At 38.9% G+C, this 17,407-nt stretch overlaps 1 protein-coding gene across 1 annotated transcript; it reads right to left on the reverse strand.

Annotated features, from left to right (window-relative positions):
• Nucleotides 1-5,370: 5,370 nt before the first annotated feature.
• Nucleotides 5,371-12,519, reverse strand: LOC138358065 (uncharacterized protein PF3D7_1120000-like). Its single transcript, XM_069315537.1, has 2 exons — nt 12,366-12,519; nt 5,371-5,558 (listed from the first exon to the last, which is right to left on the reverse strand). Exons 1-2 carry the CDS (start codon nt 12,517-12,519, stop codon nt 5,371-5,373), a joined length of 342 nt encoding a protein of 113 aa, XP_069171638.1.
• Nucleotides 12,520-17,407: the final 4,888 nt, after the last annotated feature.

Genomic DNA, 17,407 nt, shown 5'->3' on the forward strand with positions numbered 1-17,407 from the left:
ATTTGTGTGGGACTTCTGGTGCACCAGATATTGGAAGGACTGCAGGAGTATCTACTTGATTTTGAGGACCCAGACAGATGTTCTTAGTGGTGAGCCTCAGGAAGTAGAACAGAGAATTGGATGGACACCTTGATAATGTACGAGGGAGTGCTTCATTGCATTTTGGAATGAAAGATGCAGTGTAAGGTGAGAAACTGATTTCTTTTCTTGTTGAGATATTTAAGAGCCTGGTATTCAACCCCAAGCAGTGAGGAGGTAGTATGTTGTGTGCTGAAAATAGAGAAGCAACCTTATGCAGTTTATTTTGATGAAGATATGATATTGGAGTGTTACCTGTTGGTAGTAGCCTAGAGTGCTGTACTGTAATATTATATATTTATTTGTATATGTTTCCATGTAAATAAATGCTTGTCTGTTGGCAGCAGGATTGTCCTCTTGTCCTGGCGAAGCTTCCTAAGTAATGAGAGAGAGAGAGAGAGAGAGAATCACAGTTGCTAATCGGTCAACAGAGGTCAGTAGCATCATTAAGGGGGATTTAGGAATCATCCCATAATAAGGACAGTGTGGGGAAATCACGGCGGCTCGAGAGGGTGTGTTCTCATGACCAATAAGCCAGTTATGAGAGATACCAAATAAAGGTGATGTTGAACCCCCCCCCTCTCCGAGTATACAGAATTTACAGCGCGATGTCCCAACATAATATATGCACTCCAGTGTCCATTGCTGATCGATTGACGACAGCGGAAGTATGGCTGCCGTGGTTGGTCTTATTTCACGAGGGAGTGGTTAGGGTCTCGGTTCACAAGTAAGTAAAGTATCAGTTAAGATCAATATTCAGTTTATTAAACCCGAAAACCGTGGTAAGTATACATGAATACGTGGCTGTCAGGTCAGCTCCACGGTATACATGAATACATAGCTGTCAAGTCAGCTCTACAGTATACATGACTACGTGGTAAGAGAGCTACAAAGTATACATGACTACTTGGTAGGAGAACTACAAAGTATACATGACTACGTGGTAAGATAGCTACAAAGTATTCATGATCACTTGATATCTAGAGTGCAACAGTTATTTAATGCCAACATAAGTAAACACACTGGTGACCTCTGATGACCTGGAGGTCATAACAGTCTTGACACGAGTCAACATTTTCATTCTTAAAATAACAGGAGTCTTGTATTAAGAGTTTTCTCATAAGTACTTGAGGGCAGTTTTCACTCCTTAATGGTTATCACTTCCTTCAGATAAAGGTTCTTAGTGTCACTTAGTGTTGAGGTGAAGGTCTATATACAACCCGTCCTCCAAACAGAACGTCGCATTTTGACGTATACTCTACCTAAGGCCAAAAATTGTTGTTCTAGAAAATGGTAGCGGCTCGAGAAATTTTCATTCTGTTTCTGTTTTGGGTCAATAGATAGGTTAAGGTAATGGGACATTAATACGACAGTTTCTTGACGTTGGGAGACCTTAGGAGGACGGGCTGCTATATAATACTTTGTGAGTCATGACTAATCAGGAAGAGTCATTGTTAGTGTGTGGAGTCACCTGAAGGGGTCACGACGGTCCTCAGGTCGACCCCATATAACCCCAGTTCGTCCTTTTACCTTAAGTCAACGATTTAAAATAAATTCCCCAAACACTTAATAAACTCACCAACCGACATAAACAGATGAAACATAAAGTCAGCTCAGAAGTTTGGCTTCAATAAATATTAAAAGCGACTAAGAACAAAAGATATAATTGTGGTTTAAATGATAATAATATTTTTTGAGATATATACAAGAGTTGTTACATTCTTGTACAGCCACTAGTACGCGTAGCGTTTCGGGCAAGTCCTTAATCCTATGGTCCCTGGAATACGATCCCCTGCCGCGAAGAATCGTTTTTTCATCCAAGTACACATTTTACTGTTGCGTTAAACAGAGGCTACAGTTAAGGAATTGCGCCCAGTAAATCCTCCCCGGCCAGGATACGAACCCATGACATAGCGCTCGCGGAACGCCAGGCGAGTGTCTTACCACTACACCACGGAGACTGTTAAATATAATATTATTTGCGAAATTTCTGCAGGTTATTATTATGAGAGGGTAATATTGTAGGTTATTACTGCGAGTTCTTATTACAACAGGCTCTTCTCATAGGTATTTGATGCAAGTAATAATAGTTGGTTGTTATATCAGCTAGCTGTTCTTTCAAGATATTGAAACTGATTATTGAGGCGGGTTATTATAACAGGTGACTAGGGATAGTTTAACAACTGATTGTTACGTCAAATCATTTACACAAGCTGATTGTTGTGGTTGTTATTACATCAGGCAATTACGAAAAGGTTATTAGGCTAGTTAAGATGCCAGTGTTACAGTATTCATTATTACGTGGTAAACAAAGGACGAGGCACAGTATACATGATAACGTGGCTGCTGGACAAGACGCTTCTGTGAGGAAGATGAGAGACTACAGCCGTGGGCGCTTCAGTGAGGAAGATGAGAGACTACAGCCGTGGGCGCTTCAGTGAGGAAGATGAGAGACTACAGTCGTGGGCGCTTCAGTGAGGAAGATGAGAGACTACAGCCGTGGGCGCTTCAGTGAGGAAGATGAGAGACTACAGCCGTGGGCGCTTCAGTGAGGAAGATGAGATAATACAGCCTTGGGCACTACAGCGAGGAAGATGAGAGACTACAGCCGTGGGTGCTACAGTGAGGAAAATGAGAGACTACAGCCGTAGGCGCTTCAGTGAGGAAGATGAGAGACTACAACCGTGGGCGCTTCAGTGAGGAAGATGAGAGACTACAGCCGTGGGCGCTTCAGTGAGGAAGATGAGAGACTACAGCCGTGGGCGCTTCAGTGAGGAAGATGAGCGACTACAGCCGTGGGCGCTTCAGTGAGGAAGATGAGAGACTACAGCCGTGGGCGCTTCAGTGAGGAAGATGAGAGACTACAGCCGTGGGCGCTTCAGTGAGGAAGATGAGATAATACAGCCTTGGGCACTACAGCGAGGAAGATGAGAGACTACAGCCGTGGGTGCTACAGTGAGGAAGATGAGAGACTACAGCCGTAGGCGCTTCAGTGAGGAAGATGAGAGACTACAACCGTGGGCGCTACAGCGAGGAAGATGAGAGACTAAAGCTGTGGGTGCTACAGTAAGGAAGATGAGAAACTACAGGCCTGGGCGATACAGTGAGGAAGATGAGAGACTCGAGCCATGGGCGCTACAGTGAGGAAGATGAGAGATTACAGCCGTGGGCGCTACTGTGAGGAAGATGAGAGACTACAGCCGTGGGCGCTACAGTGAGGAAGATAAGAGACTACAGCCGTTGGCGCTACAGTGAGGAAGATGAGAGATTACAGCCGTGGGCGCTACTGTGAGGAAGATGAGAGACTTCAGCCGTTGGCGCTACAGTGAGGAAGATGAAAGACTTCATCGGTGGGCACCACAGTGAGGAAGATTAGAGTCTACAGCCGTGGGTGCTACAGTGAGGAAGATAGACTTCAGTCGTGGGCGCTACAGTGAGGAAGATAAGAGACTACACTTGTGTACGCATCATTGAGGAAGATGAGAGACTTCAGCCGTGGGCGCTACAGTGAGGAAGATAGACTTCAGTCGTGGGCGTTACAGTGAGGAAGATAAGAGACTACACTTGTGTACGCATCATTGAGGAAGATGAGAGACTACAGCCGTGGGCGCTACAGTGAGGAAGATGAGAGACTACAACCGTAGGCGCTACAGTGAGGAAGATGAGAGACTACAGCCTTGGGCGCTTCAAAGGGGAAGGTGAGTGACTTCAGCGGTGGGCGCTGCACTGAGGAAGAAGAGAGACTTCAGCCGTGGACGCTACGGTGAGGAAGATGGGAGACTACAGCCGTGGGCGCTACGGTGAGGAAGATTACCTAACCTATCCCATCTTATCTTACCTATTTTAACGTAACTTACCTAACCTAACCCAACTTAACTTACCTAACCTAACTTATGTTACCTAACTTATCATACCATACCTAACCTAACCTAACCTAACCTAACCTTGCTTAACTTGCATAACCTAACCTACCTAACTTGCCTAATCTAACCTAACATACTTAACCTAACCTAACTTTCCTAACCTAATTTAACTTGCATAACCTAACCTGACATAACATAATATAACTTTCCTATCCTAACCTAACTTATCCTATCCTAACTTAACCTAACCTAACTTTTCTATCCTAACCTAACTTACCTAACCTAGCCTAACTTACTTAACCTAACATAACTTGCCTATCCTAAGCAAACTTATCCTAATCTAAATTATCCTAACATAACTTGCATAACCAAATTTAACTAAACTTAACTGACGTAACTTACCTAACCTAACTTACGCAAACTGATCTGACCTAACTTACATAAATATTTCTGCTGGTCTTTTTGTGTTTTGTCAATCAATGTCTCATATTCATTGTTCGTTTCAATGGGTAATTTTTCAAATGGTCATTTATACATTTCAAGTGATGTATGTTAAAGATTGGGTGTTTAAGGATTTCAATTTTTTTTATATAAATAAACATTTCTCGTTTTCAAGGGCTAATTTCTCAAATGGATGTTTATTCATTTCAAGGGTAATTTGTTAAAGTTAGTGTATTTTAGCATTTAAAGAGATATTCGTTAGATATGACAGTTTATTCACTGTTTATCTTTTTTACTTAAAGTTCGTCAAGTTGCTCATAAGTTGTATATATTATGTTAGAGAATTGTTCTTATTTTGACCCCTTTAGCCTAACCTCTTTTTGATCTTAGTGTATGCATTGTGTTGGATATAAATTGTTCTTATTCTCTGACTTTTAGCCTAACCTTTCAGATGTAGTTTATTATGTTGGACATATTTTGTTGAATATACTATCTTTAACCTAACCTTACAGATATAGTTCATATGTAGATATGTAGTTCAGTGATGTTCAGAGAATAGTTTTAAGGTAAAATGACTAAGAAAATATATTTTAACAGAATAATTATTAACATAACTGAAAGTTTGATATGAAAAGTTGAACTCGTTACTGAACGGAAGAAAACAATTGTACATTTGAGAGAGCTATTTAATTCCTGAATATGTCTTAGAGAACAATATTGATGTCTTATAGAACAACTTTGATGAAAGAAGGAGAGTTTCTTTGATGAACGAAGATGTCTTAGAGATTATCTTTAATGACTGAGATTAACTTTTTGTTAGCTCTGAGAATAACTTTGATGTCTCAGAGAACAACTTTGATGACTCTGAGATTAACTTTTTGACAGCTCTGAAAATAACTTTGATAACTTAGAATAACTTTTGATGTCTGAGAATAACTTTTATATCTTAGAGTTTACTTTTGACGACTCTGAGAATAAATTTGATGTCTTAGAGAGTAACTTTAATAACTCTGAGTGTGTCTTTGATGTCTTGAAAAGAAACTTTAGTGTCTCTGAGTGTGTCCTTGATGTCTCGAAGAGTGTCTTTGGTGTCCTTGAGTGTTTCATTGATGTCCTTGAGTGTGACATTGATGTCCTTGAGTGTGACATTGATGTCTTTGAGTGTGTCCTTAATGTCTTGAAAAGTAACTTTGGTGTCTCTGAATGTGTCCTTGATGTCTCGAAGAGTGTCTTTGACTATTTTTCTTACTCAATGAAGTATACTGTTTCTTACGAAAGTGCCGAAAGAAGTTACATTTGACTATTTTAGTTGAGGGGAAGAATAATTTTAGTTAAGAACAGTGCTGAACGAAGCTACATTTGACAATTTTCAACTAAGAGAAGTGTTATTTTAGTTAAGCAACGACAAGAAAACATGATGAACATGGCTATTTTCTATTGATTGGCGAATAAATTTAGTTAAGAAATGATGAAAGTGACTATTTTTTTTAGTTAATTGACGATGGATAAATTTAGTTATGAAATGATGAATGTGAGTATTTTCAGTTGATTGACAAGTAGTTTTAGTTAAGAAAATTACAAGAAAAGTTTGTCTTGGTAAATTTGGTACTGAAGAAAGTGAAGATTTGTTTAAAAACAGTGTTGTGAAGAACATTCTGAAACACGGAGAACAGGAATATTGAGTATAAAAGTTGTATAGGGAACATGTGTTGAACATGAAAACATGAAAAGAACAAATAGAACATGAACTTGTTAAGAATATGCTTAGAACATTGTGAACATGCATATTGAGTATAAAAGTTGTACAGAAAACATGAGATGAACATGAAAACATGACAAAGAACACAGTGAACTTTGTTCAATATGAACTTAGAGAGAACATGAAAATATGATAAAGAACACATAGAACATGTAAGAGAAAGCATTGCACACAGTGAACATACGGGGAAAATGATAAAGAATACATAGAACTTGTAAGAGAAGATGATGAACTTGTGAAGAACATGCTAAGAACATTATGAGAACATTGTATAGAGAAAAATTACAAATACAGTAGGATTATTGAAGGTTTGGGTAAGTTGGGAAATGGGCTAGATGAAGCGGGAGTGGGGGGTGAGGGAGAGATGAAGGGGGAGTAGGGGAAGGTAAGGGAGAGGGAGGAAAAGGGGTGAAGGGAGTTAAGGGTGGGAAAGCGTTAGGTGTGATTATTACATAGTTGAGTAAACAAAGGGTATTTGAATACAAGGTACAATTTCACCGTGTGATATTTATCACTGTGTGAATATTAGCTCGTTAGTGATTATTTACATAGATAAGTACAAAAAGGGTATTAAAGGACAGGATGTTTACTTTGATAAAAAGGAAAGGGACTTGATCTGAATTAATTTTGATGAACATTGAACTAAAGCGGAGGACAAGAGTTGAAGCTCGGTAATTTACTTTTGATTTATTTTACATGGGTCTGAAATATAGTTAGCTTTTATATCTCAGGGGATTTTGGCAGATAGTAATGAATTTACAAGAGGGAACTAAGGTAGGGGACAAGAGCTTAAATTCGGTAATTTACTTGTTGATTTATTTTACATGACTTGTGTGCGACTTGTTGATTTATTTTACATGAATCTGAAAATGTAGTTGTGTTTTAAATCTTAGGGGATTTGGGTGCTGTAGTATTTTATTTTATCTCTTCTAATTATTTTAGACACCATTGATGAGTAAATCTTTAAAAATTCTTTGGAGACGACTCCTAACCAGCTATACTTCTTCTAAAGGTCATGGTTTTTATTAATAGATTTAAGTAAACCCTTTGTAAGCCATGGAGTGTTTAATCCTTTATTTGTTATTATTATTATTAGCATCTTTATTGACAAAATTAATTAAAATTTTGCCTAATCTGAGGATTTCAATTAAGTCCTATTAAAGTGAGGATAATGCTGGTATTCACTGTCACGCAGGACAGAGGGTCATACACATGACAATAGGTCTAAACTGGCACATATATATATCATGGTTACAATCAATGTTTTAATGTATGAATATGTGAAAACAACTTTCTATTGTGCACTGCCACACATGGGCAGGGATGAGTTCATAAGTGACGCAGCTTGGAAGTAATTTAAATAAAATGGTTCTTCATTCTTTAAAATGGACAAGCAAATTTTGGATAAATTGTTAGGATGTCGTCCAGAACACCTGAGTCCATGAAATAGTTTCACAGTTGGTGATACAATAGGCCAGGAGGTCTAAAATCTTTTACGGTTTCACATTCAATAATATAGTGTTCTAGTGAATGCATTAGAGGTTTATCACAGAGTTTACAATCTGAATATTCTGGTAGTAGCTCAGCTTCACTAACCTGCCAGATGTGTCTATAGCCAAGGCGAATTCGCGCAATGACTACATCCCATTCCCTGGTCCGGTTACTTTACTGACCATACAAATACTTATTATTACAAAACATGTCATAGCTTTTAATACTGCAGCTTTCAGGTCTCTGGGCATTTCTTAGTTCTTCTAAATCTGAATTAATTTCTTTAATTTGTATGTTTCTAATAATTGCATTAGATATTCCAAAGTCATAATCAGTGTTTTCTTTCCTGCAAGACTCATTGGCCAATCGATCTACAAAGTCATGTTTTCCAATTCCAACATGGGATGGGATCCACACAAATTTTATACAATAGTTATTATCATTGGCAAAAATTCCATTCCATTTAATATTACAAGCTACTTCAGACATACATTGTGATGGGTTATTAAAGGACTGCAGAGCTCTTTTAGAGTCACAGAATATTACTCCACCACCATTGAGCTTAAATTTAGTGGCTAGATAAATACCCAATAGCTCAGTCTGAGTCGTGCTTGCCCAGTTGTTCAATCTCTGTGTACTAGACATGATCATTTCATTCCCTTTATACATTGCACATGCACAACCTGTTCTACCCGTGCCTAACTGCACGGAGCCATCAGTAAAGACGTAGGATTCAGTTGGTTTGAGATTTTGAAGATGACTGTCAATAGCTTCTAATGTTATACATCTCATAGTTTCAGTGTTATACATTTGTTTTACACTGATGGGAGGTATAATGCAAAGAGTCCTATACATCTTTCCAAGGGGGAATGTAGTGAACAGTTTTATCAATATTAAAAGACATTCAGTTTCAGAAGATTATAGGCACAACAACTGAGCAACACACTGTAAGGAGCTTTTTGCGGCAGATTGAGGGAACAGTCAGAATTGTTTAGAATGGATCTCAATTTAATTTGAATAGAGCTGGGGGACCATTATTTTTCAAAGTTTTGACGCAAAACATTGTACTAAGTAGAACTATTCCTTCGTAAATGGAAGGTAATTTTAGTTCCTTTCTCATGTTAACAATTCTAACAGTTTTAGGACAACCCAGGATGATGCGCATGGCATCATTCTGTACTACATCTAAGCCTTGTAATTGTTTAGGAGAAAATTTTTTAAAGATGCAAGGCATAATAGTCAACAACAGATCGTATAAAGGCAACATAAAAACTACGAGCATATTTTGTGTTAATGCCAAATCCTTTGCCCACAAGAGTTTTGAGAGGTTTAAGACGCTTAACAAGTTTTATTTGTGACTTATTTCGTTAGCATCGAAAAGTGGGAGTTATAATGGCTCAGAGTTTTCTGAAGAAATGTTTGCACCGCTAGGTTGATGTCCCCTATGTCAACTAATTCAGCCTCCCAGTTCATATTAGCAGCAGCAACAATAAAGTTGCTTATAGAAGTTTCATTGTGCAGCCTAAAGCTTATCTTCCTTGTATCTAGAGGTGGTTATTTATTTTGGTTAGGAGAAATGAGAGGGGGTAATGGTCTGTGGTCCAATCAATGATTATCCCTGAAGTAGGTGGAGAGGTAGTCCAGATGTGGTCAAGAGTAGAGGCAGTATGATTCTAGTAGGTTTAGTGATTAAGGGTATGAGGAAGCAGGAATTCATACAGTTGAGGAAACTAACAACAGGAGGGTTATCAGGCTTGCCGAGGTCAATATTAAAGTCGAAGATGAATGCAATGTGCCATTTACTGAGTTTGAGTTATTTTCGGCCCTAAACAAAGGTAAAGCCACATTCCCTGGTATGGATGGTTACACTTATTACATATTGTCTTTGCTTCCTCTAGTACCAGGAAATCCCGTTCTTGAGGTGTATAATATACTGGGGATAATATACTGTTACTGGGGAACTTCCTATCTTATGGACCAACAGTATAATCATTCTAATTAACAAGCCAAATCAAGATAATGCATTCTGCCCAATTTCCCTTTTGCATTTGCAAAACATTCGGGAGAATGTTTTGAGAATGAGAGCTAATGATATACCATCCTCTCGTGTTGTTAATGTTAAGGACTGCCTTACAGGTAACTATCCAGTGTCTCTGTACCTAACTCCTGCTAGTTCCACTGATGTTAATGAGATAATCCTTTCCCTACCAAAGGCTGGGCTGTGACTGTGATATATAAATGGTGCTGTGACACCAACTCTAATTTACAAAAAAACTCCAGACATTTAGCTCCTGCTATTGCATTGTTCTACAACAAGTCACATGAACTCCAAACCTTTCCAGATATTCTAAAAAAAATCGAGAGTAACCCCAATCCAAAAATGTGCTGATCTCAATGATGTCAACAATTTCAGACCTATATCAATTCTGCCAAACTTGTCAAAAATATTTGAAAAACTAATCAACAAGCAGCTTTACTCTTATCTAACCAAACCCAATATATTTAGCTCATGTCAATATGGCTTCAGATCCAAAAAGGCACTAACGATGCACTTATTAGTATGATTAACTTGATACATACAGCTCTTCATAAAAATGAGTCCCCTGTTGGGTTATTTGTTGACCTACGTAAGGATTTTGACACTGTCAACCACCAAAACCTTCTTCTTAAATTACATCATTATGGAGTCAGAGGACACTCCTTCCAATATCTTCAGTCTTACCGTACTGACAGGCTCCAGTATGTTTCTGTGAACAATTTCATTTCTCCCGCCCTTCCAATCAACACTGGCGCTCCACAGAGCAGCATACGTGGTCCTCTCCTCTTTCTCATCTACATTCCACATGCCTCTTAACACCTCAAACCAATTCTATTTGTTGATGACACAACCTTCATTTTCTCCTGTCCCGAACCTCTTGCTCTAAATGTCACAATGAATATTAAACTAAATAAAGTCCATCTTTGGCTTACTGCTAACAAACTTACCCTTAACATTGACAAAACTTTCTCTTGTTGTTTGGTAATAGATCCTCAAGTTAAATTAATCTAAGAATAAACAATATCCAAATTAGTATCAAAGTTGATAGTAAATTCCTTGGAGACCTCATTGATATCAAGCTGAATTTCCAGGGATACATTCTAAATATAGAAAAAAAAGTTTAAAAAACTGTTGGTATTCTTTCTAAGGTCAGATATTTTGTACCTCGCCCTGCCCTGGTGATGCTCTATTACTCCTTCATCTATCCTTATCTCAACTATGATATTTATGCTTGGGGTTCTACTACCCAGAATCATTTATGTTTTCCAAGTACTCAACACAAAGTTGCTATTAGAACAATATCTAACTCTGGCCCCAGACATCCCTCGGTACCCTTACTCAAATCTGTGAATATGTTAGATATTAAGTCACTGCACATCCTCTCATGCGTAATCTATATATTTAAAACTCTGAACTGTAATGTTAATCCTGACCTTAAAGGCTTCCTAGAAGGTTGTAACAGAGCCCATGGGCACCACACCAGAAACAACTACCTATTTGATATTCCAAGAGTACGACTTAATCAAATTAGAAATGCTCTACAAATCAAGGTACCCAGAATGTGGAATGACCTTCCCAATCATGTCAAAGGCTATACCTCTGTCAACCAGTTTAAGATAAAAACCTAATAAACTCCATGTAACCTACCTTACCTCTAAATGTCAACCCATGTCTTACTATTTTAAACAATGCTGTTTGTTGACCAACATGTATAATTGTTATTTTCTGCCTTTTTCAAACCCCTTTTTTATTTATTTTTTCAACACAATTTATAGTTTAAGCTCAATTACTATTAAGTTTTAATCTAAGTGTTTTTTTTCCCTCACCTTGCCCGAAACGCTATGCATATTAGTGGCTTTAGGTATTGTATGTACTAGCTCTATCTATAAATCCAACATTATGTTTGTAACGCATCCGCAATGTATATTTCTTTACCTGAATAAAAAATCTCAATCTTAATTCTTGTGGAGTATGAAGTCAACGAGCCTTTCTCGTTCTCCGTAACCAGCATTTAATCTAAACTGTGTCTGGTTAGTTTAGTTTAGTTCACGTATAATGCACTCCCATACCCATCATGTGGGCGGTAGTGGAAAGGGTTACAGAGCCACATAATGGGCTCAGGGACTGAACCCCACAAATCATTTAGCTAAGCAAGCTACAATCTTGATGAGCTAGTTACAAAATTCTGTATAAGTCGGCATATCTTCACTGGGTTCGAGATCGACCATAAGTACAGTTTCTAAATTAAGCAACTGACATATGTGGAGAGCTAGTGTCACAATTGTTATGTCTTATCTGCGCACCGCCCCTCATCCAGTGAGCAGCAGTGGATAGGTTACAGTCACTTAGTTACTACCTACAGTTAACCAACTGGGGATATTTGGCTAAAATTTCTGGAAGCAGATAATTTTGAATGAAATATTTACACATCGTTGTAACATTGGTTATAGAATTGTCTCTGAATTCAGTATCTTTTTGCACTCCATCACATAGTGACGGAGGGTGTGCGAATAATTTTATTGACACAGTTTACATTTGGTTAGGTCTACATCAGCAGATAATGAGAATTCCCAGAGATACTTGTAACCGAGTCTAAGCCGAGCAGTAGTAACATCTAGAAGTCTGTTGATTTTATTCGATGAACCATAGATGTGTGGCTCCTCTTGCATGATAGTATGATGATAGATGAAATTACTGGTGTCGATTTCACTTTGCCTCAGATCTACAAGATTTTGCTGAAGTTCTTGGTGTACTACTGCTCTCAGACTGCTCGTTGACAATCGAAGGTTACACTCAACGTCTCCTTTAAAGGCAGATTCTTTGGCTAACTCATCAGCTCTATCATGCATTCGGAGGCCAACATGAGATGGAGACCACATGAAATGAACTCTGTTACAATCTTTAATAATTTTGTTGCATTTGTGTCAAGCTTCAGACACGAGCATGTTACAGTTATGTCTTAAAGAGTTGAGAGCAATTAAGAATGATAAGTAGTCACTTACAATTTATGTATCAAGTTTGAAGACTTGTATATTTTTCATTGCAAGGAGCAAGGCAAATAGTTCGGTCTGAAGGGTAGAGACCCAGTTGTTTATATGGACTCTCCACTCAAAATATAAGCCATCGCCCATTGTCAGGACAACTGCACCCGTGGTGTGGTGTAGGGAACCATCAGTGTATATGATTTGAGAGAGAGAATGCTCTATGGACAGAGCATCAATATGGCTTAAGGCGTTGAGCTTTGCCTCAAGACGAAGCTTGGGCAGATCTCTTATTTACTTCGTGGGTGGAAAGGGTGGGATTAAAATTGGAAAGGATGTAATCTCCCACGGTGCAGGAAAGTGCCGTTGTTGTCTCTCTTGGTACAAATTATAAACCTGATACATTTTGAAAAATCAGTTCCAGTTTTAGTTATCGATTTGGAACAATGCTGACCTTCAATAAAACAATCTGGAGGGCTTCTGTGCAAGGATTTGGATGAGTTAGCCTTAGCATTTGTATACCAATTTAACAGTTAATTTTAGTAACACGATCAACAACGCTCGGAATATTAAGTTCTTTTCTCATGTTAAGTATCTTTGTGGTACGAGGGCACCCAAGGATTATCTTCAAGGCTTCGTTCTGCATTTTTTCAATTCCTCGAAGCTTTCTTTCAGGCATCAAAGCAAGCAGAGGTGCAGCATAATCAATAAAGCTCTTATGTATGTCAGGTACATCATTTTGACAATTCTGACATTGGCACCATAGCCTGAGTCAGAAACTTGCAACAGCCTTGAGAGCTCGGAGCCTCTCTTTATACTGACGACAGAGTCTGAATACAATAGGACCATACAGTGACACCTCAAGGCAAAGGTATTTGAATCTGTTTACATAGTCAAGCTGGGAGCTATCAGACAGTTGCATCTTGCGAACAACTTCTCCCTGCCTGGGGTGGGCGCCGATTTAGTATCTTTGTTTTCTCTGCTCAGATGACTAAACGTAGGTCCTGACATGAGTCTAATACAGAGTTAAGAGTGTTCTGCGTGTTATCATACCTAGTGGTGTGTATCATTATATCATCAGCATAGCTAATGATGTGGACTTTGGGTTTGCTCTGTACAGAGTTTAACAGCGTGTTTATTAAGACATTAAATAAGGTAGGACTGAGGACACCTCCCTGTGGGGTACCTAGTTCGAAGTCTCTTGTTACACTCCGATGCCACTGGAAAAATACAGATGACTTCCTGTTGGGTAAGTAACTCCTGATACAACAAAGAAGCCGACCACCAACATTCATTCTCGCAAGGTCACTTAAGATAACATCTCGATTTGCAATATCAAAGGCAGACTTGATATCTAGGAAGGTGGTATATGACTTTTCAGTGTGCAGGGTAAGAATGGTGGTGATGCAATGATGCACACTCTTTCCATGCATGAAGCCATATATCTGGGGGAAAACATTATTCTTATTCGGTTTTATGGGGTATTCGGTCTTAGGGGGGGGGGGGGAGACGGTTTAGGACCATTCTCTCGAATGTTTTGCAAATGCAGTTAGTAAGAGAAATTGGGTGGAAAGCATTCTCTTGATTTTCCTTGAGTTTTGGAATGATTATACTGTTGGTCCAGAAGACAGGAAGTTACCCAGTAACATAGCTCATATTATACAGCTCAAGCAGGGGTTTCCCGTGGTTTTTTTTCAGGGAAATTCCTGCGCGGGCTCTAAGCCTCTGGGTGGCCCACTAAGTGTTGTTTGTTTCTGTTTTACTTGGGCGGAGTATGAGTATTTATGACTCGTATAGTGACCAAACCACACACTAGAAAGTGAAGGGACGACGACGTTTCGGTCCGTCCTGGAACATTCTCAAGTCGATTGTGAGAAATCATTTCTCAATCAACTTGAGAATGGTCCTGGACGGACCGAAACGTCGTCGTCCCTTCACTTTCTAGTGTGTGATTTGGTCAACATATTTCAGTCACGTTGTTGTGACTCCTCGTCTGCATATGACTCGTATGATCGCTTCAGTAAGATTTTGTCCCATGTGTTTAACAACTTCTGCTCTGTTGAATGTAAGTTGAAATCTTTATGGGTTTGTAACTATGCAATGTATTAGATAATGTTGGTACTAAAGGGAGCAGACGCAATATGTCATAAGTGATACCATCCTCACTAAGTGATGTGGCTTTATCTTTGTTTAGGGCCGAAAATAACTCAAATTCAGTAAATGGCCCGTTGCATTCATCTTCCTTGTGGAGCATGAAGTCACCGAGCCTTTCTCGATCTCCGCAACCAGTGTTTGTCTGGGGGAAGATTATTGAAGCTAGAGGTGTGTTACATATTCCTATTTAAAGAATACTCACATTAATGTACAATATAATATTTATTATGTTTCGTTCTTGCATGAAGTCATATATATATATATATATATATATATATATATATATATATATATATATATATATATATATATATATATATATATATATATATATATATATATATATATATATATATATATAAGTCTCCGTTTCTAAAGTTTACAGTCTCCATGGTGTAGTGGTAAGACACTCGCCTGGCGTTCCGCGAGCGCTATGTCATGGGTTCGTATCCTGGCCGGGGAGGATTTACTGGGCGCAATTCCTTAACTGTAGCCTCTGTTTAACGCAACAGTAAAATGTGTACTTGGATGAAAAAACGATTCTTCGCGGCAGGGGATCGTATTCCAGGGACCTGCCCGAAACGCTACACATACTAGTGGCTGTACAAGAATGTAACAACTCTTGTATATATCTCAAAACAAAAAAGTAAATAAGAATGTCGAGTTACCAAAGTTCAATGAGGAGGACCTTGAGGTTTTCTTTTCATATTTCTCTAAAATTGCAGTCAGTATGAACTGACCAATGGACCAATGGGTAGCGATCATGCAAATTCAACTTAGAGGGCGAAGTCAGGAAGTTTTTGCATCTTTGCCTGATGAAAACAGTTTTGATTACAATTTTGTTAAGAACAGCATCCTAAATACTTACCAGTTGAACCCTGAAGCACACCGACAAAAGTTCAGAAATTTAAAGAGGGCAAGTGAACAAACAATTGCAGATTTCACCAGGTTAAAAACTAAATATTGTAACAGATGGCGTAAATCACCCTCTATAACAGAGTATGATGCTCTTAAGAATCTTCTTACCACAGAAGAAGTGTTGGCATGTCTCCCAGATAAATTGTCTACTTTTATGGCAGAGCAGAAGAACATAACAGACATTTATGTGCTGTCTAAGCTCGCTGATGAGCATGAGTTGTTAACTAAGGCCCAATCACCTAAGTTTAACCGTAAAGTAAATTATAATGCTCACAGAACTCCTTATCAGTATAAATCCAGTACTAGTGCTCCAGTTACTCCCATGAACTCTTCTCTTATAAAAACTAATCCTGCTACTTCATTGTCAGGAATATCAAATAATGTTAATTCTAAACCTACAGTTGGTTCCACAGGTGTGTCCACTGTAAGGTACTATACTCATTGTAAGAGAAAAGGCCATGTGATTAGTTCTTGTTTTAGTTTGAACCCTGAGTTCCAACTGGTCTCATTTATTGTAGAGGTGTGCAGAATAAATTTTCTAATTAACATGTCACTGTAGACCCCAACTGGGTAAGACAGTATTCTCCATATATATCTTCAGGTGACGCTTTGTGTGTAAATGGGAAATGGAAGCCAGTGGTGGTTGTTCGTGATACTGGTGCTTCCCAAACATTAATTTCTGCCCGTATACTCTCTAATGTTGCAAAGAGAGATACTGGGAAGTCTGTAGTTCTTCAGAGTGTTGCAGAATGTAAAACTGTACCTCTGATAGATGTTAATTTAAGATCCAGGTTTATGCACTGTGGGTGTTAGTACACAGTTGCTCATCCCAGGTGTGGATGTTATTTTGGGTAATGATGTGGCAGTCAATCATGTTCTGGGGAAGATTGATCCCAGTTTGTTTAAAAAGCCAGTTGCAGACCCTGTTGTCGACTCTGCCTGTGCTGAAATTAGTACTATGAATGAACGACCTGTGTTAGTGTATGGGTTTTTCCACTCTACCTGTGCTGATGTCAGTACTATTATTAATCCAGTTGTCAGTTCTGATGCTACTCAAGTATTTATTCCAGTAACCAGTACCCCTTCAGAGGAGAAGTGGGATGTGGTTGTTCAAGATTCATGTGTGGCCAAACTAGTTGTTGAGGGTAAGCCTGGTACTATGACCCCGCTTTTTTCCAATCCAGTAGATGATTTGGGAAAGGACGTCCATGTACCATTGTCTTGCCTGCTCACCATTGCTTGCCTGCACTACGAACGTTGTGCCAGGAGTTAAGAGAAACTTAAAAGCCACGACTCTATTGAGTCGTGGCCAAGTGAATGGTTTAGGACACTTGGCTCGCCAAGTGAATGGTTTAGGACAAGATGTCGGGTTGGGAGAAGTCTTCCCGCTCACTCTAAGTTTAGAATCAATTAACAAGATAGGATCAGTTGTCAAGAATAAGTCTGTTGTAGGGGCTAGCCTCACCCTAGTCAAAGTGATAGTAAAGGGGAAGGAGGTCAGATTACCTGTTACTTGCCCGCTCGCTTCAGATTCCGAGTTCTTTAGTTTATGTAAGTTGAGTAGAACTGATCGCAAGATTTCAGAGAGAAGCAAGGAGACAGTCTGTACTGTAGTTCCAGTGTGGGAGAGCAGCCAGAGGATCAGCTTCTATCGAGTAGATGGAGACCCATTGAGCCTTCCTCT

Source organism: Procambarus clarkii, chromosome 7, assembly GCF_040958095.1.
Source record: "Procambarus clarkii isolate CNS0578487 chromosome 7, FALCON_Pclarkii_2.0, whole genome shotgun sequence".
In the NCBI taxonomy this organism is placed as follows: Eukaryota; Metazoa; Arthropoda; class Malacostraca; order Decapoda; family Cambaridae; genus Procambarus; species Procambarus clarkii.